At 47.0% G+C, this 22,605-nt stretch overlaps 2 protein-coding genes across 2 annotated transcripts; both read right to left on the bottom strand.

The window, feature by feature from the left end:
- Positions 1 to 980: 980 nt before the first annotated feature.
- LOC8023804 (60S ribosomal protein L14) lies at positions 981 to 3,945 on the bottom strand. Its single transcript, XM_002403042.4, has 5 exons — positions 3,844 to 3,945; positions 2,946 to 3,047; positions 1,956 to 2,150; positions 1,560 to 1,613; positions 981 to 1,129 (listed from the first exon to the last, which is right to left on the bottom strand). The coding sequence occupies exons 1-5, from the start codon at positions 3,844 to 3,846 to the stop codon at positions 1,028 to 1,030; spliced, it is 456 nt and encodes a 151-aa protein (XP_002403086.2). The 5' UTR covers positions 3,847 to 3,945; the 3' UTR covers positions 981 to 1,027.
- A 2,107-nt stretch (positions 3,946 to 6,052) lies between these two features.
- Positions 6,053 to 18,796, bottom strand: LOC115327749. Its single transcript, XM_042294350.1, has 32 exons — positions 17,970 to 18,796; positions 13,061 to 14,894; positions 12,929 to 13,000; positions 12,536 to 12,610; positions 12,404 to 12,478; positions 12,272 to 12,346; positions 12,140 to 12,214; positions 11,612 to 11,686; positions 11,480 to 11,554; positions 11,348 to 11,422; positions 11,084 to 11,158; positions 10,953 to 11,027; positions 10,821 to 10,895; positions 10,690 to 10,764; positions 10,426 to 10,500; positions 10,294 to 10,368; positions 10,162 to 10,236; positions 9,877 to 10,104; positions 9,744 to 9,818; positions 9,615 to 9,686; positions 9,485 to 9,556; positions 9,355 to 9,426; positions 9,222 to 9,296; positions 9,092 to 9,163; positions 8,963 to 9,034; positions 8,467 to 8,538; positions 8,339 to 8,410; positions 8,212 to 8,286; positions 7,956 to 8,157; positions 7,688 to 7,876; positions 7,478 to 7,586; positions 6,053 to 7,031 (listed from the first exon to the last, which is right to left on the bottom strand). The coding sequence occupies exons 1-32, from the start codon at positions 18,380 to 18,382 to the stop codon at positions 6,965 to 6,967; spliced, it is 4,893 nt and encodes a 1,630-aa protein (XP_042150284.1). The 5' UTR covers positions 18,383 to 18,796; the 3' UTR covers positions 6,053 to 6,964.
- Positions 18,797 to 22,605: the final 3,809 nt, after the last annotated feature.

The following is a 22,605-nucleotide window of genomic DNA, read 5'->3' as shown; positions in this document are numbered from 1 at the left end:
GCCAAGACTTCCAAGACTGGTATTGCTAGCCAGGTCACACGCTTTTCAATGACCCCTCCTGGAACCTCCTTCAGTTCCTTGGACGCCCTGGGGCCAGCCAACACAACCTAAAGAAAGCCACAGTGCAGAATTTTTAACATCGGCAAAAAATACACTCTGACTGGGCAAGTCTCAGTTGAATGCTGACGCCGAAACTTCAGCAGTGTGGCCTTCTCATCTAGGAGGTGCTGTCATGCACCTAGCTGCTTCTGAAGCCTCGGGCATGGCCGTGTGCCCGAGGTTTTCGCATGGGTACGGTCAATCGGTGGACGGAGAGAGCGATTGAAAAACTGTGGCCGAGCCACTCTGTCCAAATTGCTTCAGGAAGTTGGTCCAGTGCATAAGCGATGCATCTGGGACCTGCATCTCGAGCGGAAATGGGTATAGCTTGGTAACAACTGATGGCACTCATTAGCCAGAAGAAAAAAAAAAAACGGCAATGCATTTTTCCGTTGTGGTTACACTTCACACGCAAGCGATTGGGATGATGGATGGCAATTTCGGACAATTTGTCCGACTGAAAATATTGATCGAATCAGTGGTGCGGCTGGTTTATTTATGGGCGCCTAAACTTCCACGACATATGCCACCAAAAAAAGGTAAACTACGAGACTAGGTTAAAAAGAGGAATCTCCGGGCTTGCCCGTGTCGGCCATGAAGGTCGAAGTACAGCTCTTGCTAACTGACGCACAAGTACTACAGGCTGCTCTAGAAACCAGGTTGGTTTCTAGAAATCGCAGCCTCCTTCAGCTGCTCATCCTAGACAAGACTTGTAGGAAGATTACCTTCTAGAGTTATTTGACGTCCGCTCAATTGGGCGACAATGTCTCGCTTACCAGCGGACTAAATTTTGCACCAAACTGAGGCTTTCTGCTACTTTCGTGTCACTGGAAACCCATAGTGCAGGCCCAATACATGTTCCCACATATGCAGAGACTGGGTGCGACAAAAGAAAGAGTTTGTTTTAATGTTGCCCCCAAGGAGCAGTTCACTTCTTCTTCTTGGCCAGCTTCTCCTCGTGGGCCTTCTTTGCAGACTTCTTGGCCAGGGCCTTCAGCTTGAGGAAGCGCACCCGCACCAGCCTGTTCATCTGCATGCAGGCCCCCACCAGTCAACACACTGCTGCACACTGCCACGACATACTCCCGCCAAGACTACCATCACTGCCACACATCCCCACGCTGACTGGGTCTAGTGGACAATGCCGGCGGCACTCAAACAAAATGTACGAGGGAAGGAAAAAAAAAAGTGCATCAGAACTCAAACCGTCGTCACGTTCGTATCGGACGGCAATTCCTATCAAAGTGAATCGGGGTTCATCACTTGCACGCCTTAACAAATTTCCCATACTTTCTGCATACCGTAAAGGAAAAGTTGGGTGACTAAGAAGGCAAAACTGCAGATCCTCTACATGGCTGCATTCACTAGAGGGCAGAGTGGATACAAAATGCATTTTAAGAAAACACCAGATGCTGCCATTCCCGGTGATGGGGTGCTGCGACCGAAGCAAACAAACCTACCGCCTGTTTGGTCCTCTTGAGCTTGAAGCGGTCAAAGTCGGACATGTTGGCCTTCTGCAAAGGTGAGGAAGACCCGCATCAAACCCAGCCCAAGGTCCACTCGGACAAGGCAATCAACACGGACTACCATAGTCGCCGACAAAATGACAAGGGAGCGTCTTCCCGACCTCCAGCGTGCACTCCGTGACTTCACTCCGCTTTGGTGTGCACCAAGCGTCCGAGGCAGGAAGCCCGCGCTGGAGGCGGGATAACTCCTCCCTGCCATTGCCACCTTGTCGCGATTACAGGGACTAGTCAGCTTCCTTAGTATCGTCATGTTCGTATCTGACGGCACTTCCAGGATCGAGGTCATCACAGACAGGGCACGCTCCTGCGAGGCAACGAGGGTTCGCTCACCAGCTTGCGTGCTGCCAGCTTCTTGGCGAAGGCAGACTCCTTCCACTTGGCGGTGACCCCTTCCTTCTCCCAGGCCCTCCGGACCACCTTGGTAGACGTAGAGTGGGGGATGCGCAGCTTCTGGCGTGTCAGCCGCAGGTGCTTCAAGGGCACCGCCTGCCGGGGCACCCCCGTCGACGGACCGTCCACCACGGCCTGCACAAAGGCGCGCACGGCCATTGCAGGGGCTCCCATTGAAAAACAGGTACAGTACAAGGCCAGCAAAACAAGATATCCCACTCATTTCTTGGTTTCTCCAGCTAAGCAAGCTGACCTTAGGATCCAACACATCAATGGGTCAATGAATCGCTAGCTGAATCTAGTCTGTGTCTTAGCAAACTACGGAGCAGTTGTGCATCTTTTTTAGTTTCCCCATACCATAGAGCCTTTCAAATTGATGTGCAGAGAGACAAGCATTGTTCAACTATGGGACCAAGCGATACCCAGTTTCTGCAAAAGGTTGTGAAGGGCGGAACCTACAGCACCCCAGAGCCAATCGGAGCAATGAAGCATGCGACAGCTTACCACAGCTACAGTATGCCGTCGCACGTCTCTCTCCAACACTGATGGCTTACTGGAATCGTAGCTTCTGCTTGTTGTCAGGTCGGAGTATTAGCGATGTGCGCGACCAAAAGCGTCGCTGCGGTCAGCTTTCCACGATTGGCCAGACCATGGCCATATGAGCATTGTCAGATTGTCAACTTTGACGGTGTTAGTTCCGGTTGTGATGGTTCCTAGCTTCCACTGTGCTTTTTAAACACACCACCGAACTCGTCGTCGCACCTGGTGGGAAGTAGCCAGGGTAACAACTGGTGACGTCACGGCGAGGCAAATCCCAGTTGTGACGTCACGGATGGAAACCATTAGAGGGCGCCACCGAAATATCTCGGCACTAATAGTGTCGGCCCTAGAAAGGAGCCTGGAAACAAGTAGCCATGAAGCGTAGCTCACCCTGTTCTGGTCGACTACGTTGACGATGGTGCACAGCTTGCCCCGCTGCTTGCCCTGGGTCAGGTAGGCCACCCGCCCGATCTCCACGTATGTACGCAAAGGCTGCAGGCCGGCAATACAAAGGGGTAAGAAAAAGCGCCAGCAGAACCTCCCACTCACGCGGGTAAGTTGGTGTGCGTCTCGTCAGATGCAACAGAAAACCGCTCGTCACGTTCGTATCGGACGGCAATTCCTATCATCGGGTACAGGTTCATCACGGAAACGCACACATGGCAAAACTCGCACGGACAAATTAGGCGTAGAGTTTTATCACCCACAAATATCCAACCACCTACAACAAAAAGTTTGACAGCCTTCGCAAGTAGAGTCAAAATATGCGGCCCCTGCAAGTCTAAACTCTGTCGATTTTGCAACCGCCAACATTCTACAGTAGCGAGGACACCTCATAGGGTAGCCCCTTCAGTTAGAACGCGTGTATCTCGAAAAAAAAGCTGAGGGTATGCCCCACGGTAGCAGGCTTGCGAGCCTCCCTTGGTTTTTACAAACGGCCACGCCAACAACGGGTCCGCACGTTAAAGGTTTCGCAGAAATTATTACAGAAACGCGATAAAAAAAAATAAGATGCCAGCCTTTGAGAAACGCCATGTTAGGAGAAAGAGCAGACAAACACTCCCGATCGGTGCAACCGCGTGTCGAAACGTGCGGATACCAAGGTAGCCATATTACGTCCTGCCACAAAACCGATTCATTACATTAGAACTCGTAACATTGCACACAAAAAAAACTGCAACCAAATGCGAAGCTAAACTCATTACATCACTCCGTAAGCGAAAGTACAGCGCCAAATTCACCCGTATAACAGTAAAACGAGTAGGTTGAAGGTACTGGAACTACTCACCATGCTTCTCGAGGCCTACGGGACACAAACGAAAAGGCTTAGCAGAGCGCAATGCATGACGGGATGTCTAGTCGATTTTACTGTGGGGACACGTGGCGGATGAAGTGATAAAGCTCGAGTTGACGAAATAAAATATTTATTATATAAAAAGCAATAAAACAATTTATTTTTTATACTTTTAAGTTTAAATTTACTAAATATTTTTTTGAAGTGACATCGGTGTCACCCACTTTCAAAAGGTTCAAAAGCATTGAAAAGAGTTATACGAAAGCCAAGCTGGACAAGCCAAGCCAAACTAAACATTTTGCGTCAACGGGAAGGAAGGACACGTAAAATTACGCGAAGAAGGAAAACGACTGTAATCGTTATTTGTCCGATTGTCCGTCGTCTTCCAGCGAGAGGCAACGTCTTCGGGGAGTATCTCTGACGGTCGGCGGCCAGAGAATACGATCAAAATGCCGTACATCAACGAACGTGAGTAGTCATTCCGCGACGAGACCACTGGGAACATCAACATGGGGATGTATTCGTAGTCACGGAAGTAGCATCGCCGTGATCAGAGGGGCCGTCCCTATCCGCACTCCGAGTGCGAATAGTGGTGGTTTCTAATCCGCACTCCGAGTGCGGATTAGAATGGATTCTTATCCGCACTCCGAGTGCGGATTGTGCTGGATTCTTATCCGCACTCCGAGTGCGGATTGTGCTGGATTCTTATCCGCACTCCAAGTGCGGATTGCGCCGGGTTTTATCCGCACCCCTACCACCCCTACCCCCTACACACTCTACGCAATACCACTCTACGACTCTACCCGAGTGCGAGCGTTGTGGACGGAGCTGGTCAGCGGGTCAGCTACGAGTGTGCTGCTGCGCTGCTGCGCTGCTGCTGTGAATCTGTGACCTCCGTGACTGTGTCGACTGTGTCACGACTTCGGCGGGTCGCGATGTGTGCTGTTGTGTGTGACAGCGGGTGTCTAAGCTCATGCGGGCTGTGCGGACTGCAAGCTTTTGCGCGCCTGCAACGTTGCGGCATGATGGTGGCAGAAGGCGGAAATCTGGGTGGGATGCGGCTGTACGCTTTTTATTGCTAATTGGGTGAGCACAGAAGCGATACATGAGCCCTAATGTGACAATTAATTTAACGTAATAATAATAATCTTTATTAGCACAAAGAGCGAACTGTGTTCAGGGCGTGCCAGGCGAAGCAGAAGGCGAACAAGCAATCGGAGAAACAACAATCAAACAACCGGGAAAACAAGCAGTCACAAATTTCGAAAACGACCTGAAGAACACTCCATGGACGCGGTGGAGATGTTGAGTAAACACCAACCCAGACTTGCACATCACAGAAGATTTAGACAGTTATTGATATCTGGTCTGGGGGACAACAATAAAAAGTAACTTTGACAGGTTGAGGTTAATGCAAAAAAAAAAAAGCAGTAAGGATAATTAAAAATGTCCCACGTGATTATAGTTCTCTTCCTTTATTTATAAAGCATAAAATACTTGATGTATCAAACATGTACTCTAATAGATTAACTGTGACATATCATTGTGCCTTAAGAGAACATATTAGTGATTTTTGACCTCATTAAACTTGAAAATAATGTATCATTATATCCCTCATGTCATTGGCTTCCATGGCGAATCCCATCATCTAGAACTAATTTTGGCTTCCAGAGGTTGAGTTACAGATTGCCGTTATTGTTAAACACCTTATATTCCCAAGAAGTTGATTCACCTTCATTAAATGCCCATACAACTCAGGCTTTTCTATATTGAGTGAAAATGTTTGTCTTACATTTATTATATCTTCTACTTCAGTCTGTTCTGAAGTGCAACCTATATTCAATGACACTTATTTCATACGACATCTTATATAAGTTATCTTTATTGTGTTTTTCTTTTGTGTCTGGAGGCGAGTGTTGGTAAACTTTCATTAAATGTCTACAATTTAAACTTTCCGGTAATAAATAGAATGTTTGTTACACCTATTTCAATGTGTATTGAGATGATACTTAATATATTGCTAAATGTCATGTTACGTAAGTTATTTCCACTGTTTTTTGTGTGTGTGTTTTTGATGACAATGCCGCTCTGCCCTCTGTTTTGGGGGGCAGGAACCCGTCAAGCTGCAAACTTGCAGCTTTTTTTCCTGGCCCCTCTTGTCACATATGTGTGTAAAAGTGCTGTGACAAAAATAAACTGATTCTGATAATTGCAGTGTTTTGTTTTATTTTCACATGTGGAGCACAAAGATTTTATAGAACACTACAAATAGGCATGTATGCAGATAAGTACTCTTAAGGCTACGAATGTTCCATTAAGGTTGACAAAAATACTGAAATGCATCTAATCAGCCTGAAACATACTATAAAATTCTCAGCAAAAAATAATTTAATCACGCACATTTTATTTGGTAAAATGAAGATCAAAGAAATCAATTTAGTTTTTGGTGGATTTATTGACACAGTAGTCTTTGCACAACACTCTAAGATGGTAGCAATATCAGTGTAAAAAATACAATTTAAATTTTGAAAAAAAAAAAAAGACATGAACAAAGTGTGCACTTAATGCTTCAGTACAAAGCAATATGATGTACAAACAAAATAAATAGCAGCCCAAAGTTGAACCTTTTTAGTTTGCTCGGTGACCCACTTCATTTTCACACTTTCCAAAGCATGCACATGAAAGATGACAAAGAAAAGCTTGTATTTCACAAAGTTGCAGGCAACAAAATTATGCCAAATGTAATATGTTGGCATAGTGAAGTCAAACATTCAATGTATTTTATACATATATGCTGTGGTTCATTTCAGGATGAAATGAAGCACAGAAACTAGCATGACAAAGTATAACACCTCCGCAAAAATAAAAATAGTGAAAACTATGCTAAAAATGAACACAACGAAAAGAAAGAACTGCTAGATAGGACACAATATACAAGAAAAAAGCTTCACTAAATACCTCGATTTACATACAATTATATGTTCTTTGGCCATCAGCAAATAATAAATGAAAACAACATTATCACACATAAATAATTAGGTATTAGAACATGGCTTAAACATTGCAAGAAAAGGTTGTTCTAGCTGTTCAGCAGGAGTCGCAATCAAGTCTCTTCCTATTTGCAGCTTTCGCAGAACCAATCGCCGGTAGGAACGGATTTCTTGCTAATACCCACACAAGGCCTGTTGAAGAAAAAAATAAATATGCTCAAGGAATGTAGTTTCAGAGAGCACACTACTCGTGCAAATAGCCAGGAATCACACTTGTACTAGGTGTCAATCAATTGCAAATAAGGCAAGGAAGAATACTTATGTTTATCGAGAATTTGAAGGGGAAACACCCCATCAGTTCAAATAGGCAAAGCCTTTGGGAGTGGCTTCCCTCACCACTTGCAGTGTCTGTGGCTCTTATAACTTTATCAGCCTTATAGTTGAACACAGCACAATATTGTTAGCACAAACGAGCAATTGCTAGCTTTTACTGCTTTTCTCTTAAAACTTAATGACCGCGTGACGAAAGGAGATTGGTGCCCGTCCTTACTCTGAGCAAAATGAAGAATAGCACTGATGTTGTGTTTGTGCTAACAGTATCACACAGGCATCATAAAGGTAGGCTTTTAGAAATTTACCAGTGATACCACTCCAGGCACAAGTCACATGATATCATTTTGATGGAATGGTCATCCTCAATGTCACATTTGGGACAAATCCACAGGCCTTGTTCTTTTTTCTTCTTCACTGTATCATTAAAAAAAGATAAAATGGAATTAGCTAAATAAGCAAAAAATGTGCAAAGAAAGAACAGTTTAGTTAGAACTGTAAACTTCAGTTCTACTTACTAAGTTCGGTGACTTTGGACCAAGCACCTCTAGAAAAGTACTTCTTCAACGTCAAAATAGGAGCTCGGCTGTCTAAGGCGCCACTCGACAATGATCGGCACATGACAGATATGTCCCTCTCCTGCACACAATATCCATGCTTTAAAGTGTCTGATGCAGTCTCTTCATCAAGGAACCAAAGCAACATACCTGTAAATAAAAGCAACACTTAGATTGACATACATAATTTCAATATTTCGTCAAATAGATGTTTGTGGCGTGAACTTACGCAAGGTTTTCTCCTTGGTGGGAAGTGCAAGGAATGAGCAACTGGACGACCGCTGATTTGTCTTTTTTCTCGAAGGAAATCGGACCCCTACGCAAGAGTCTTTTGAGCCACTGGGGTTTCCTCGTGGTCTCTTTCGAGCTGACACTCTTACACCTTCCAGCGCATGGTCAACTGCTGCACTTGCTCCTCCTGTCCCAGAAGACTGAATAAAAGTAATGTTAGAAGCAATCCCAGGAAAGTGGAAATTAATGCATACCTCACAACCTTGATTTAAGTCCATGGATGGAGCCTTGGTTAACGATTCTGCAATTACACTTGCTGCACCTGAGAGCTGTACAGGAATGGTTAGAAAAGATCCAAAGAATGAAAATTAGACACCATACCTGGAAGCCTTGACTTCGTTCAATGGGTGGAACCTGATCTGGTGAGCTCTGTCCTGCTGCCACATTTGGAAGCTGCAAGAACAAATTTGGTTGGAAAAGATCCAAAGAATGGGAACTGGGCTCCGTACCTCGAAGCCTTGACTTTGTTCTAAGGGTGCAACCTGATCCGGTGATCCCTGTCCTGCTGCCACACCTGAAAGCTGCAAGAACAAATTTGGTTAAAGGCTGACCAACGGAATCGTCTTCTGCCGGGCAGAAAACCTGTTACCAGTCTCCTTTGCCTCCCTCGCTCTTCTCCCCTCCACTCCCGAAAGGAGCGGGTCTCTGAGCTACTTCCCGTTGAAAACGAGGGTTCCCTTCCCCACAGGAGAGCAGAAATCTTTATTCTTCTTTATTCAGAGATTAACCCGCAGTGCCCGAGGGCATTACAGCAGGGGGGTTACAATGCTAAAAAAAACATGTCTTCATTTTCACTGCACACTTGCAGCTCCGTCAGCCCATTCCACTCTTGTATTGTTTTAACAAAAAAAAAAAGAGTTGGTGTACATGAGGGCTGTTTCATCTTTTCTAGTTGTTTGTCAGCCTTTAAAAGAAGATCCAAAGGACAAGAATCAAACTCCATACCTGGAAGCCTTGACTTCGTTCAAAAGGTGGAACCTGATCCGGTGAGCCCTGTCCTGTTGGTACACCTGCAAGCTGCAAGAACAAATATGGTTAAGGAAAGATCCAAAGAACATAAATTGAACTCTATACCTGGGAGCCTTGACTTTGTTCAAGGGGTGGAACCTGATCCGGTGAGTCTTGTCCTGCTGCCACATCTGGAAGCTGCAAGAACAAATTCGGTTAAGAAAAAATCCGAAGAACAGAAATTGGGAATCTATACCTGGAAGCCTTGACTTTGTTCAATGGACAGAACCTGGACAAGCGAGTTTGCTTTCTGTGCTGCCGCACCTGGAAGCTGCAAGAGCAAATTCGGTTAAGAAAGGATCCAAAGAACAGAAATTGGGAATCCATACCTGGAAGCCTTGACTTTGTTCAAAGGGTGGGACCTGATCCAGCGAGCTTTGTCCTACGGCCACATCTGGAAGCTGGAAGAACAAATTTGGCTAAGAGAAGACCCAAAGAACAGAAATTGGGAATCCATACCTGGAAGCCTTGACTTTGTTCAAAGGGTGGGACCTGATCCGGTGAGCCCTGTCCTGCTGCCCCATCTGGAAGCTGCAAGAACAAATTAGGTTAAAAGAACATCCAAAGAACAGAAATTGGGAATCCATACCTGGAAGCCTTGACTTTGTTCAAAGGGTGGGACCTGATCCGGTGAGCCCTGTCCTGTTGGTACACCTGCAAGCTGCAAGAACAAGTATGGTTAAGGAAAGATCCAAAGAACATAAATTGAACTCTATACCTGGGAGCCTTGACTTTGTTCAAGGGGCAGAACCTGATTTGGTGAGTCCACTTTCCGTGATGCTGCACCTGGAAGCTGCAAGAATCAATGTTTAGACAAAAACCCAAAAGCTGGAGCCCAGCTGCTTACATACCTGGTAGTCATGACTTGAAGGTATTAAAAGTGCCTTCCTCGGCAACTGTTGCACTGGAGATGTGCTTCCAAGCACTGCTACCGATGGTACCTTTGAATCAGAAGTCTGAAAAGAAGAATGTGAATTAACACTTTTTGCTGAAGAGGATGAAAGATACAATATCTGTGGGGACTGGCAGGTCGGCAGCTTGCTCGCGAGCGCAGCGGCAGGTGTCCGCAGGCCGGAAAACTGAATGAAAAGAAGGGGATTAACGGTGACCAAGGAAAAAAGTGAAGGACTCAGTACCTTGGAGTCTTGGCGGGACCACTGGGTCGGCGGCTTGCTCACGAGCAAAGCGGCAGGTGTCCTTACGCCAGGAAACTGCAAGAAAAGAAGGGGATTAAGGGCGACCAAGGAAAAGAGGAAAGATCTCAGTACCTGGGAGTCTTGGCGGGACTGCTGGGTCGGCAGCTTGCTTGCGGGCGGAGCGGCAAGAGTCCTTACGCCGGGAGACTGAAAGAAAAGAAAGGGATTAATGGCAACCAAGGAAAAGAGTGAAGGTCTCAGTACCCTGGAGACTTGGCGGGACTGCTGGATTGGCGGCTTGCTCGTGGGCGAAGCGGCAGGTGTCCTTACGCCAGGAAACTGCAAGAAAAGAAGGGGATTAACAGCAACCAAGGAAAAGAGTGAAGGATCCAGTACCTGGGACTCTTGGCGGGACTGCTTGGTCGGCGGCTTGCTTGCGAGCGCAGCGGCAGGAGTCCTTACGTTGGGAGACTGAAAGAAAAGAAGGGGATTAACGGCGACCAAGGAAAAGAGGAAAGATCTCAGTACCTGGGAGTCTTGGCGGGACTGCTGGGTCGGCAGCTTGCTTGCGGGCGAAGCGGCAAGAGTCCTTACGCCGGGAGACTGAAAGAAAAAAAGGGATTAATGGCAACCAAGGAAAAGAGTGAAGGTCTCAGTACCATGGAGACTTGGCGGGACTGCTGGGTCGGCAGCTTGCTTGCGGGCAAAGCGGCAAGAGTCCTTACGCCGGGAGACTGAAAGAAAAGAAGGGGATTAACGGCGACCAAGGAAAAGAGGAAAGATCTCAGTACCTGGGAGTCTTGGCGGGACTGCTGGGTCGGCAGCTTGCTTGCGGGCGAAGCGGCAAGAGTCCTTACGCCGGGAGACTGAAAGAAAAAAAGGGATTAATGGCAACCAAGGAAAAGAGTGAAGGTCTCAGTACCATGGAGACTTGGCGGGACTGCTGGGTCGGCAGCTTGCTTGCGGGCAAAGCGGCAAGAGTCCTTACGCCGGGAGACTGAAAGAAAAGAAAGGGATTAATGGCAACCAAGGAAAAGAGTGAAGGTCTCAGTACCATGGTGTCTTGGCAGGACTGGTGGGTCAGCGGCTTACTCACGAGCGAAGCGGCAGGTGTCCTCAGGCCAAGGGACTGAAAGAAAAGAAGGGTTTCAACGGCGACCAAGGAAAAGAGGGAAGGAATCAGTACCTGGGACTCTTGGCGGGACTGCTGGGTCGGCGGCTTGCTTGTGGGCAAAGCGGCAGGTGTCCTTACGCCAGGAAACTGCAAGAAAAGAAGGGGATTAATGGCGACCAAGAAAAAGAGTGAAGGTCTCAGTACCCTGGAGTCTTGGCAGGACTGGTGGGTCGGCGGCTTACTCGCGAGCGAAGCGGCAGGTGTCCTCAGGCCAAGGGACTGAAAGAAAAGAAGGGTTTCAACGGCGACCAAGGAAAAGAGTGAAGGACTCATTACCTGGGAGTCTTGGCAGGACTGCTGGGTCGGCGGCTTACTCGCGAGCGAAGCGGCAGGTGTCCTCAGGCCAGGGGACTGAAAGAAAAGAAGGGTTTCAACGGCGACCAAGGAAAAGAGGGAAGGACTCAGTACCTGGGGCTCTTGGCGGGACTGCTTGGTCGGCGGCTTGCTTGCGAGCGCAGCGGCAGGAGTCCTTACGTTGGGAGACTGAAAGAAAAGAAGGGGATTAACGGCGACCAAGGAAAAGAGGAAAGATCTCAGTACCTGGGAGTCTTGGCGGGACTGCTGGGTCGGCAGCTTGCTTGCGGGCGAAGCGGCAAGAGTCCTTACGCCGGGAGACTGAAAGAAAATAAAGGGATTAATGGCAACCAAGGAAAAGAGTGAAGGACTCAGTACCTGGGAGTCTTGGCAGGACTGCTGGATCGGCGGCTTACTCGCGAGCGAAGCGGCAGGTGTCCTCAGGCCAGGGGACTGAAAGAAAAGAAGGGTTTCAACGGCGACCAAGGAAAAGAGGGAAGGAATCAGTACCTGGGACTCTTGGCGGGACTGCTGAGTCGGCGGCTTGCTTGCGAGCGCAGCGGCAGGAGTCCTTAAGCCAGGAGACTGGAAGAAAAGAAAGGGATTAATGGCGACCAAGAAAAAGAGCGAAGGTCTCAGTACCCTGGAGTCTTGGCAGGACTGGTGGGTCGGCGGCTTAGTCGCGAGCGAAGCGGCAGGTGTCCTCAGGCCAGGGGACTGAAAGAAAAGAAGGGTTTCAACGGCGACCAAGGAAAAGAGTGAAGGATTCGGTACCTGGGACTCTTGGCGGGACTGCTGAGTCGGCGGCTTGCTTGCGAGCGCAGCGGCAGGAGTCCTTAAGCCAGGAGACTGGAAGAAAAGAAAGGGATTAATGGCGACCAAGAAAAAGAGCGAAGGTCTCAGTACCCTGGAGTCTTGGCAGGACTGGTGGGTCGGCGGCTTAGTCGCGAGCGAAGCGGCAGGTGTCCTCAGGCCAGGGGACTGAAAGAAAAGAAGGGTTTCAACGGCGACCAAGGAAAAGAGTGAAGGATTCAGTACCTGGGACTCTTGGCGGGACTGCTTGGTCGGCGGCTTGCTTGCGAGCGCAGCGGCAGGAGTCCTTACGTTGGGAGACTGAAAGAAAAGAAGGAGATTAATGGCAACCAAGGAAAAGAGTGAAGGTCTCAGTACCCTGGAGTCTTGGCAGGACTGGTGGGTCGGCGACGTACTCGCGAGCGAAGTAGCAGGTGTCCTCAGGCCAGGGGGCTGAAAGAAAAGGGGATTAACGGCGACAAAGGAAAAGAATTAAGGTCTCAGTACCTGGGAGTCTTGGCCGGACCGGTGAGTCGGCGGCATGCTCACAGACACTGCTGCTGTTCTTGCATCCAGCGACTAAATTTAAAAAAAAGGCAGATTAACAAGGATCACAGGTAAAGGAGAGGAATTATTTACCATGTTGCTAGTCAGGCATGACATAGCAGGGGTGATGTGCCGGCTCCTGATGTTTTGTTGTTGCAGGTCACTGTCACCTGGAGATGCTCCCGGATTGTCCATGCCAGGCTCTCGAGTGAAGTCCACATCACTTTCACTACAGTCGCTATTCCAGAGCTCGACCGTCTTGTTTGCCATCCACATCGCTTTTAGTTTCTTTATTAAATCCATTCGGCGTGTGAACTCTTCAGACCCACATTCTGCGACCAGATCACCAATGTCCTTCAAGAGACAAAGAGCATGGTTATATTTAGTGCCTCTCGATGCTGTGCTGTAGTCGAGATCTTTGAGCCGTGTGCGTTGAAGATGCACTGCGCCCTGATCGCTGGCCTGTGCAGGGAGGTATGGCTGCGCTGCTCTCAGCCACCTGGAGCTGGTTGCACTTACAACATCTATGTCACGTCTTGTCTGCCATGATACAAGGATCATGTGGCGACAGACCACTCCCATTGTCGCAAATGTTCGGCAGGTGCAGCTTGTCAGCGAGTAGGACACTACATATTGACCTCTCCGAGTCGTGACAGCATAGTCTTCATTGAAGTCAGAAACAGAAGCTTCGGGCATGACGTTTGCCTTCTGTTCTTCGCAGACGACTTTCCCAGTTGCAAATGGAGTCAGAAGTGAAGAGCACTGTTGAATGAGGTCAGTGTTGCTCTTGTAGGTAAAGAATGATGAGCTGGCATTAAGGGCATGCAGGTGTTCAGACTCAACAATCTTGATGCTGTGCAGCTTCAGCATGGACTTCAGAGCGACGTGGATTTTGTCACTGACCTTGAGAACCGCTTTTAGTTTCGAGTTGTGGCATTCCACCCGGTTTGTAGTGTTGTTCCCAAGGTTGAAATGCTGGTCGCAGCGGTAGCGGACCCACATGTCTTGCATCTTGTGCCAGTTCTTCTCGAAGTATGCTTTAAAGCCTTCACTGGCAGTTTGGTCAAGCTCTGCCTTCAGAACGTCGTAGGCCTCTTCATTCGGTGCATGAATCATCTTGACCAAAAGACTGTTCAGCCTGTCCTTGTCAGCATCATCCTTGCTGCTCGTCACGGCTCTCTTCAGTGCTTTCTTCACGTGAAACTCGCAGAGCTGAACAACGGCATCTGACGAGAAGTTGTTTCGGATGGCCCTAATCTCTTTGAAGTCCTTGTCGACGATGACACATTTGGTCTTCTCAACACCCTGAAGGCCAACAAACGTTTGCATCATAGAGTCCATGTGTGCACGATCTTCACTGCTGACAAAGCAGTATGCAACGACTTGGCTCGATCCATTTCCATCAACAACCATGAAAACAAAGAGAGCCATCTTCAAGTTGTTGGTCCTGTATGTGCCGTCTAGAAGCAGCACTTCAGGAAATTTCTTGTAGAACTCGGCCATCATGCTGGTCTGGATGAGGAGAAGCTCCATCTCATTTGAGTTGTTCGTGCCCAGAGTCACTGCTGCTGTGGGATCTTGCCGAAACAGCTCCTTGATCTCCTCCCCCAGTTGCTCGATGTCCGGTTTCTTGTTCCCTTTCAGGCGCGCCACCACATTTTCTATGTCCTTTGCAGTGAGTGGCTTCCCTGTCTTGCTTTGCAGGAAGTTTCTCAGAAGAGAGGGGTTCACCTGCAGCTCGGTTACAGGCTCTTGTACAAGCTGCTCTTCCTCAGTGGTGAGGCGGCGATTCTGTGGATAGTGCCGGTATACTGACTCACTCACCTCGTGGCCAGTATGCTGGAGGCAGACGTCGACAACCACAAGCTTCTGCATTTCTTTGCTGGACTTGCACTTGACATATGCCGTGCAGTCCACCTTCGCTGTCCTAGAAGAACAAAATGTTGATTATCAAATAGGCAACTCAATAACAAGTGGGTTGTACTAATACCATAAAACACTAAACTTCTATTAATACTCCTTTTGTCATGAACAGCTTTTTTGCTAATGACTGATAATAAATGGCAATTTTTCTAGATGAATATTATGTGGAATAATATGATAATATTTTAATAACTTCTGTGGAAATGGCAATAAAAAAATAATTTTCATCTTCTGAATATTTTTTAAGCGAAACGAAACCTGCATAGCCAAGACATCTTTCTTTTTCTTGTTAGTTCAGAAGTAGTTGAAATTTGAGCCTATTCACAGTCAGTGGCATCTTTTGTGATTGTCTTGTGCACGAAATGTGAACAGGATGTTTGTCTCACTTCATTTAGATGCTCTGAAATTATTTGCTAATCTCAGAAATAATGAAACATCCCATAATTAGGGTTCCATGTATTCTCAAGTTATTTTTGGGTAAATTTAGAAAGTGTTTTTCTGAGTCATTTAGTTTTGTTTTATTTCCAATTACTGTAAACAGCTTAATTTTTGCTGTGACTTGATTTTAGGAACATTTTGCAGGCCCAAAACTTCGCATTTCGGAGTGGTATGCTAGAAGTGTTTCACAACACTTTTCAAGTAGTGAAAGTTAAGCCTTCACACGACTCATGCAGTTTACACTATCTGAAATTCAGCCTTTAATTGTTATATTCTCAATTCTGAATAAAAATAAATAAACAAGAAAGAAAGATGAAGCCGCTGAAAACTTTCGTTTTCTTTGTCTGTTTTAGCAATTTACAGCTCTCCAACAAATGTCCTCCTTGCAGTTGCCACAAAAACATGCCGTAGTTACCAGTGGCATAGCGAGGGCTTATAGCGCTTCAGAACCTCCGAAACCCAGCCGACCCTATAATATACACATGTATTTTGACCTCCCTCCCCACTCATGGGCATTCAAGCCACCTCAGCCAACACCTTCTAGATAAGAAAGTCTAAGTACTGAATTTTCCTGCCTCACTAAAGAAGAAAAACCTTAGGCCAGCGATTGGACACAACTGCGGCATTAGCATTCGGCTATACGTCGTATTTTCAGTGATTGGACACATGTTCCAGCTGAACGTTGACGCCGTAGTCATGTCCAATCGCTGACCTACGGTGGTTTCTTTAGTGATGCAAGAAAATTCAGCCCTTAGGCTTTCTTATCTAGGATGTGTTGCCTCAGCCCCAAGACCCCCCAAATATATTTCTGGATACGCCACTAGTAGTCACGCAGGCTGAAGAAGGTGTTATAGGAACATCAGTCGCCCCACCCCTCCATTGAAATCTATGGGATCATTGCTTCCACTGTAATAAATACACTGCTCCTCCTCCTTCTAAAAGGGCCAAATTGTGTGGTCTACTACCGGCAGCTGGCACATTTACCAGACTAATGTGAAGTACTACGCAGTTGTTTATTTTGTCATTGTGATATAAAAAATTCAGGTTTTTAGGACAGATACGAACTTACAAAAAAGTTAGTGGCAAGTCTCAGGGTTTTTTGCATTTATTCCAAGGTATGCGAGCCTACCCCCAATGTAGCGACATCCAAACTCGTAACAGAAACAGTGATGTGATTGCTGCGCCATTTGCGCCAAAGTGCTTATTCTGCTACACTTGACCAGAATGTGAGGAATTTGCACCAACATTGCACCAGAGCTTAAGTTCAAATAAATAATACTGAAAATATAACAGCTGCAGGCCTCGCTACCGGTGCGAATCGTTAGGGTAGGCTCATGCAGGTTTTCAGGATTTTTGACAATCGCCTCAAATAACATACTATTTGATTTGATTTCACACCAAGCACTGACAGTACTCAGAAGTTTCACCAAGTCTCGAGTTCGTGGTCTGTTCTGGTGGGTTAGTTAGCTTTGTTGAGTGCGGTTCTCACCGCACACTGGTGTAATGCAGTGAAGCAACAATTGCGAACTAGGCGTCACGATGTTGTGTACCTTGCTTCGCCGCAGCGCACCCGCATACTAAGGGGAAAGGTACTCCTCCAGAGCGAGACGTGGTGCAAGAAGGTTTATGGACTCTTGTAGATTTATTTTTTATGCTTTGTTCTTTCTTGTCTGAATTAAGAATTGCAGTTTTGTAACAACCCCCCTTAGAAATTGAAGGACACATAAATCTATGTGCTCAAAATGATTGTATGTTAACGTTTCTTCAGTGGGATTTCGTACCTAAAATAATCATTCACGGCAGTTTGCGCTGTTCTTCATCAGTCGTCTTATTGTTACCGTGTCTGGTGCTTCCACAAGCAACTGAACAGCTGGTGTTATTTGCTGTCTCCTGACAACTGCAGCGATTAAATGAAAATGAAGTGCGCGGTTATGCTCGAAAAGCTCTTTTTGCTTCTCCAAAATGAACTTTTGGCTGCTCCAACAGCTGCTCCAAAATGACTATGACCAATCACATTACTGCAAAAAAAATATAAATAAATAAATAAACACAGAAATTAACACCTAAATAAACTTCATAATTTTATACAAAACCATGAGCAGTTTTGGGGACTTTGTTTGTCACCCTCAGGCAGAGGGGAGGAAAGGGGGGGGGGGGGGGAATTAAATTGGTCAAAATAACAGATGTTGACTGTAATTACTGTCCAAGCACCTTCTACATAGATTGAATGTGATGTCATCCGCGGCCATGCCAGTATTTTATGCGCCGAGAGCATTCGGTCTGTCGTGTTAGTTCCACACCGCAGAGGTTGTAGTTCAAAGAAACCAGTAATATTTCCCTAGACATGAACCCATTCTAGTCCGCTAACAGGTGTTGCTCGAAACTAGTAAGTAGAAATAACCGTCAGTACCCAGCAATGGCGACAATTGCAATCTATGTGCTAGCATATAGCTTACAGTTCTCTGCAAGCAGTACACGGATGTCAAGAGGGAAAGACGTGTCAGGCACTGGGCAAAATCATGGTTATGGTTGAAATGCAGAAAACAAGTCGTGCAGAAGCATGTTTAGATGGCAAGGCAATCACGCGTGGACTATTTTGCTTTTGGAGGCCCCCTAACAACAACAATGCAATGAAACTTACCGTTGATTAGGTCGGGAGCCCGTTCCTTCCTTTCGCGGCATCCCGCCATGCTTGCACTGGAATGTCACATTAGCATACGCAAGTTCTTGTTTCAGCGCATTGCATGGGTCTATTCCTCTGTTGGCTACTACTACGGACTTCGATCGTTTCACCACGAAGAGCTGGAATGTTGCTGCTTGGTAGTCCTTGAAAGCCTTGTCGAATGATTGGAAATCGTCAAAGGCAGCACCGATTCGTACAACTTCAGCGACGTCATCTTCCAGTAGGCCCGAAGTACCTGACACGGACATGGCCGGCACAGCTTCAGTGGCTTCAGCGATGTCATCTTCCAGTATGTCCGAAGTACCTGACACGGACATGGCCGGCACAACTTCAGCGCCGTCATCTTCCAGCAGGTCCGAAGTATCGGACATGGCTGGCAAAGCCAGCGTGATTGAAACGTGCTACGATCGAAACGTTGACGTTGGCATTTAGGCGGCAGTCTCTGCCTGATCACTGACACTACGCCTACAAGATAGCTGGACAGTGTGTATAGGCACTGCCAGAGGCGAAAGCGTCAAGGAAGCGGGGCCCGGGGCCTCGTAGACCACGTTGAACTGATCAGTGTGTAAGGCACTACCAGACACGTGTGCGCGACTAGCGAGGCTGACCAGGCTGACCGACTGACCAGACACCAGACTGACAACTGACCTAACTCCCTAACTGACCGTTTTGAAATAAACGCGCGGCGCGCTGCGATCGCACTTCGAGCCTTGGAGTGCGGATAAGAATCCAGCACAATCCGCACTCGAAGTGCGGATAAGAATCCAGCACAATCCGCACTCGGAGTGCGGATAAGAATCCATTCTAATCCGCACTCGGAGTGCGGATAAGAAACCACCACTATCCGCACTCGGAGTGCGAATAGGGACAGCCGATCAGAGGCCCAATGGTTGGAGTTAGCGAACTGAGCAGCGGCGGCTGATGCGCAGTAACGTTAGATGACGTGCGCCTTTCGCTCGTAAACATCCCCCCCTCCCCCCCTTTTGTTTTCGATACCCCAGTCCCAGCTTTCTTGCCATCGCACCATTTCTTCGTGGACGTCCGACTCATAATACCTACTGTGTTTTAGTATTAGCCCGTTCTAAGTGTGCTTACTGGCTGCTAGCACTCTCTGCGCAAAGAATTTCTCAAGGACTGTTCCAGCCGAGTGTCGTCTGATCTCGCCGTCGATCTGATTCCAGGCGGAGAGATTTTGGAGTCCAAGCCGCTGTGGCGGGTCGGAACCCTGACCGAGTTCTTCCAGGGGCTGGCCAGAATGATCACTCTCTTGTAAGCAGCGCCGCCTCTCCTAATGGGGTTCCCACTGTTAGTCCATGCCCCGGGTGGCTGGCTGACAGGCACACTAGTGCACGGGCTCTCGCCTTTCTGTCTGCCTCGTTAGCCACTCGAGGTGACATTACTCTCGCGAATAAAGATTATTACGATTATTGCTTCTAGGTGTGGCAGGGAAATGGACAGTGAAGTGTTGATTCAAAGAATAGCAAATCACGAGAGGGTCATTAAAACGTCCGTGTAAATGATGCCGCATACAATTTCGAAGGGCAACACTGCTAAATATTGTGTAAGAATAAGGCTATACGCACTCCGGAGTGCATTTCGGTCGAAATGGCTATACGCACTCCGCTAAACTCGTAAAAAACGAATGGTCACAACGAGTTTTCTAAGCGAAGGCATAGCATAGGGGTTAAGGTGTCCGCTTTGTACGCAAGTGGACGCAGGTTCGATCCGCGGTGGGCCTACTTTTTTTTTTCTTTTTTTCTCAAACATTTTGTTTTGTTGAGGCATTGGCAATATTTACGACATTTCTTTTTTGCGATCATGTTGTCGACGAAACTACGCGGAACTAAAATGTATGGGTCTGCCTTTCCGGAGGTGCGATCGGGGACAGCGGGGCTTGGGTTGCCGGCTTGACGCCGCTACGTGGTGTGTACTGGTTAAGTTTTGTAATTAGCAGCCGCATACTGTCGCCACAAAGCGGCGTGAACGCAGGCGGGGGGCTGTATTAACGAGCTCCCCAGCGATACACGCGCCGTTCGAAAAGGGTGGCCCGAGCGGCATGAGCTCTCCCAGGAGTGCGTATAGCCACTTCGTCCGAAGTGCGTATAGCTTTACTCATTTTTTAATTGGTTGGACCGGAGAAAAAGTAACGACTCCCTCGCCGGGGAAGAAAGGCAAGGGTGAAGTTTTTAGCTTCTTTGCCGATCCCCCAAAGGTCATCCTGGTGGTATCCCACACTGCATGGGGATAGTTACAAAATTCCAGAGGGTATGCAAATTAGCGAAAAAAAGAAAGCATACTTTTGGTTCTTAATTTCTAGGCTAGGTGGCGCAAGTTGCCGTCCACTATAAAGGGTGCAGCCATTAGCATCCATCCATTCATTCATTGAGAAAAACAATGCAGTTCTCTTTTGTATCACCTAATGGGAAGTTTGTTAGTAAAAAAAGTAATGCTATTACATAATGTTCTGCACCTTGACCGCTGATTTGTATGTGTAGAGAGTTTGGCCATTCGTTGGGAAGTATGAGAGACAACTCGGGAGGCGCCATTGGCCGAAAGCGGGCTAGGCGTGTTCCAGGGCGTCTCCACAAATTCAAATGTAGCCAACCAGAAGCCAGAAATATTACCCTGGTGGTGGTAGCGATGAACAAACTTAACAAGTGCGTCGGAGTAACTCTCCGTGACAGAAAATATGGTGCATGTGATGTTTCAATCACATTCATCCAAAATCATGATGGAAGAGTGGGACTAGCGGAACGATCGACATAATCCGTATGCCAGGTGCCGAGGACCGGGAATCTGCCGTCCAAGCGGTCACGCTCTGTCCGAGCAAAACAGACTTCGACTCTGTTCGAGCGGCGCATTCGTTTCTTACATTTTTCTGCACGATCATGATCGAAACACCACGTGCACCCTATTTTCAACCGTGAAGGGCTAGTACATTTGACTCTTACACGCTTATTAAAACGATTGAAACTGTTTCTCGCTACTACTGCAAGGGATTCTTTTTGGCTTCTGGTTGACCAAGAGAGCATGTCAGGCCCTCTTTCTGAGTCTGGTGCAAGCCCTGGCTCTGCCCGCACCTCCCATTGACCATACACTCTCTATATACGGCTCTGCTCGACCGGAAATAGCTATACACACGATGCGGAGAGCTCGCACTGTTAATTCTGTGGTGGATTTTGGCTCCCTATCATCTTGTGACAGTTTGTAGAGAACAAATTTGTTTTTTACAGCGATAGTAGTGAGGGAATTAATATGCTGTCAAAATTGCCAAATGCTTTACAAAAAGAAAAAAAAAAGTATGCTTGCCATTTTTTGGATTCTATCCCGGGTTCCGCTTTGCGTGAAGTAGCCGCCTTACCCCAGAGCTATGTCACAGCTTTGCCAGTCCGTTTTGAAAATCTGTTGTATATGCAATATTTTTTTTTACTAAATGCTTAATTAAATTGATTCACTGAGGCATGTTTACTGTGATGCAAACTGTTTAGCGTCGTGCGTATAGCCATTTCTGGTCGCGGTGCACGACGTCGTGCATACAACATCACTTAAAAGGAAGAGTTCCAAATGGATCGAGTCAATGAAATCTGCTAAATTTGGCAGAGACATGGGGTGCCTGCCAACCATGTCGCAGACGTTGCGTCATTTTAAATAGCTTTTACAAACTCTTACCTTCTTCTAAATGCTCCTTCTCAGACAAGGTGATAATTTAGCGTCGCATGAACATGAATGCAAATGTGTAGTCCTGGCTCATGGCTGAGCACATTCAATTAAAATCAGATAGTGGACTTGCTATGTGTGAGAAACGTTGAAGCACAGGCAGAGTTTAGAACACAGAATGTGTTTATAGGCTGGGATCCCTAAGGAAATGTAACAGAATGCCATGAAAACTGTTATGAAGTGTGTAACACATGCCTCGGAGGACGGTCTGTAGGAAAGAGTGGTAAATTGATAAAAAGGAACGAAATTCTAAATGTTCCTCAACGAGAATCGAACCAACGACCCCTCGATTGTGAGCTTGACATTCTACCACTGCACCAATCGGTGGGCAGACGTAAAGCTACCTGAATTTGCCTCTACCACGCTGGTCTCAATTCACCGTTCGAACGCAAACGTCGTCCGCCGGCGTTACGGCATTTGCATTTGTACAGTTTATGGGAAGTAAACAAAAAATCAAAGATGTGCTCAGCATCACATAAACAAGGACAGAGCTTGAAAAACGCTAATGTGCTACGACCAAAGAAGAAAAAAATGGTAAAAAAAAGTTCTCAGAAGATGAAGGGTACATGTAAAAGCCACTTAGTGCCTCGCTGCAGGAAAACAAACAAGAACAATGCTATGTCCATCAGAAACCTTGAAAGGTGCCGCGGAACCACATTCTGTGTATACCGGCTTTATCGATAAGATCGAGATAAATTGAGAATTTTTTTTAATGGCCTCACCACTTCTCTGCTGTAGATATTTTTGTTCCAGTGGAGGCATCATGTTGTTTTCTGCTTTTGCTAAACTGAAAGAAAGGTTAGCCTCAATGCCCATCCTAGCAGATGAAACGGGTACTGCAACTTTACTTTCGCAGGCTCAATATTTCGTGAATTTT

This window comes from Ixodes scapularis, unplaced genomic scaffold, assembly GCF_016920785.2.
Source record: "Ixodes scapularis isolate PalLabHiFi unplaced genomic scaffold, ASM1692078v2 PGA_scaffold5__190_contigs__length_132052651, whole genome shotgun sequence".
NCBI lineage: Eukaryota > Metazoa > Arthropoda > Arachnida > Ixodida > Ixodidae > Ixodes > Ixodes scapularis.
The sequence above is the reverse complement of the archived record's forward strand: the minus strand, read 5'-3'. Positions and strand labels throughout refer to the sequence as shown.

Excerpts from the sequence above, each read along its gene's own strand:
- LOC8023804 (XM_002403042.4), bottom strand. Across the intron at positions 2,151-2,945 it reads ACGTAGTCGACCAGAACAGG|GCCGTGGTGGACGGTCCGTC; the intron begins GTGAGCTACGCT and ends GCCTTTGTGCAG. Across the intron at positions 1,130-1,559 it reads TCAAGAGGACCAAACAGGCG|ATGAACAGGCTGGTGCGGGT; the intron begins GTAGGTTTGTTT and ends GCCTGCATGCAG.
- LOC115327749 (XM_042294350.1), bottom strand. The coding sequence starts at position 18,382 with ATGTCCGATACTTCGGACCTGCTGGAAGATGACGGCGCTGAAGTTGTG. Across the intron at positions 11,555-11,611 it reads AGTCCTGCCAAGACTCCCAG|TCCCTTGGCCTGAGGACACC; the intron begins GTAATGAGTCCT and ends CTTTTCTTTCAG. Across the intron at positions 10,501-10,689 it reads AGTCCCGCCAAGACTCCCAG|TTTCCTGGCGTAAGGACACC; the intron begins GTACTGAGATCT and ends CTTTTCTTGCAG.